Consider the following 2,566-nt stretch of genomic DNA (forward strand, 5'->3'; position numbering starts at 1 on the left):
TTCAATTAATATATGAGAAAAAGATAATGGAATTAAAATAATTATCTTAAAAGATTATTACCCTCCACAGATCTTAAGAAGCTATCCCAGCTTGCATGCAATCAACTTATCATTTTTTATAAAAACTAACTATAATTCTCTTAAAAAAATTCCTACCATTTTATATAAAATAAGAAGTTGGGCGAAAGGTCACACAAGAAAAACTCTTTCTACATGAAAATGGTGGTAGATATATTTAATATCAAGTAATGACATCTATTTTTCTACTTTTTGATATATCCACAAAGATCCATTTGAAGCCTTGACAACACTTCTAGGATAAGGAGAACTATTTGGATGATGATATCTAGGTGGATAAGGAGAAGTACTTAAATATGAAGATCTATGTGGATAAGGAGAAGTAGTTGAATAACGAGAGTTGGTTTTAGGATACGAAGATCTAGGTGGTGGATAAGGAGAACTACTTGAATAAGGAGAAGTAGTTTGAGAATTCCAACAACGACTGGAACTCCTTTGAATAGAATTATTGATATTACTTTTACTCCATCTAGGAGTGGATGGACACTTTTGAGTAGAATTAGGGGTACTATTTTGAACCTCTCTAGAAGGATTTGAAGAACCCATTTGAAAAGTGTTAGGAGTATTCATTTTAGCATTGGGTGTTATAGAAAAACTCCTTGGAGTCGAATTAATTTGTTCTTTATGAGCTTTCCAAATAGTGCATATCTCCCTAGTTTGACTCAATGGTATTGTAGATGAGGTTGTGTGATTTCTTAAATTAATAAACTTAGTTGAAGGACCCATTTGAAAAGTGTTAGGAGTATTAATTTTAGCATTGGGTGTTATAGAAAACCTCCTTGGAGTTGAATTAATTTGTTCTTTATCAGCTTTCCAAATAGTAGATATCTCACCAATTTCTTTCAATGGTGTTGTAGATGAGGTTGTGGGATTTCTTTTAATCCACTTCTCCAATTTGCGTAGAAATGGGCCAACCATAAAATACTTGTTGCGTTTTCTTCCCATGATCCGGAGTGGATGCCAAGCAATTTCACTGACTTCCTTCTTAGTCCTCGGTTCAAATCGATATTTCTCATCCACTCCTTTGATAATATACAAAACCACTCGTTGCTTCTCTTGAGAATGCTCAATGAGGTCATTGACATTCAAAAAGGAACTTATATCATATCCTACCTCTTCCATGGTTTCTCTAATAGCACATATGTGGTCTTCTTCATCTGGATCTTCCCTCTTTCCCCTAGGAAAACTCCAAGAATTACTCTTCCAGCCCCTCACAAGCAAACACCTCTGCTTAGACTGGTCCAAAATTATTGAGCCAGCTACTGGAACAGAATGCTTAAAGGCCACGAATTCATCAAGGATATCATTTACATGGTTAGCATGGTAAGTTTTAAATAGATCACAACTCTTAAAGAAAAAATAGGTAAAGTCCTTTATGCTAAGGGACTTGAGACGAGGATTTTGATCTACTATATTGTCCTCATAGTGCCAGTGAGCTTGCTCTACTTGAAACATTAGGCTTGGCATGAAGTCTACTTCTTCTGGATCCATATCTTGAACAAAATTAACATACAATTCTTGCATGATCTCCTCTGAAGGATACAGATACCCAAAAGATGTGATACTCCTAGTCGATTTTTTCCCCATTCTAGATCTAGATCGAGAACTAGATCTAGAAATCTTACACTTACTATTGGGTGTCATTGGAGAAGGGACACCCTTACTATTTGGAGTTTTGGGAATGGAACATTTTCGCCATGGAGGAGGAGGATGAGGATCCAACATTTTATCTTGCATATTTCCTGCAGAATTCAAACTTTTACGAATGGAGGGATGCTTCCAAGTACGCTCAATTTGCTTCTCTGGTCCATTCCTTGCTGATTATGGCTGAATAAATACAAACTTATGCTCTTCATGCGACAAGATCAAGGGTCATGTCTGTTAACTTAGCCTTTGCAAACTTACGTGAATGGTAGATTTTATCTTTGTTGAATTCAACTTGTTAATGTAATTTACAATAACATCTTTAACTTTAACCAAAAAAAATTAAATAAAAATTATTTTCTTCGCCATCAAAATTTGTACAAAGAAATTCTATCTTTATCCTCTTTCTTGTCTTAAGATCTGATTAAGAAAATTTGGGATACAGAAAAGAATCCCATCTGAGAAATCTGATTTATCAGTACATTGATGCCAAAATTAAATGGACACCCGTGATAAATCAGATTTGTCAGATGGGATTCTCTGGAAAATTTGTTATCTCAGTACTTTTTAACATTTTGTTGTTCATTATGATGGATATAATATTGAGTGTAAAATATCAAACATTGTATAACGTTTGATATTATCTTTTGTAAGGAGATCATTTATGTTTGGAAATTGCATCTTATTAGCTTGGGAGTGCATTAATTATTCTTGGGAGTGAATTACAGTACAATTTTATACCTTGTTAAAAAGGTATATCAGAGTGTTATAATGTAAAGCTTGCTTGCTTTTAAACTTGATTTGAATGGCATAAGAGTCCCGAGTTTCTCTGCACCCAACAAAC

The 2,566-nt window shown here is 34.3% G+C and overlaps 1 protein-coding gene across 1 annotated transcript; it reads right to left on the minus strand.

Annotated features, from left to right (window-relative positions):
• Positions 1-255: 255 nt before the first annotated feature.
• On the minus strand, positions 256-1,665 carry LOC131061127 (mRNA-decapping enzyme subunit 2-like). Its single transcript, XM_057994635.2, has one exon. It carries the CDS (start codon positions 1,663-1,665, stop codon positions 256-258), a length of 1,410 nt encoding a protein of 469 aa, XP_057850618.2.
• Between the last annotated feature and the right edge of the window lie 901 nt (positions 1,666-2,566).

Source organism: Cryptomeria japonica, chromosome 4 (assembly GCF_030272615.1).
Source record: "Cryptomeria japonica chromosome 4, Sugi_1.0, whole genome shotgun sequence".
NCBI lineage: Eukaryota > Viridiplantae > Streptophyta > Pinopsida > Cupressales > Cupressaceae > Cryptomeria > Cryptomeria japonica.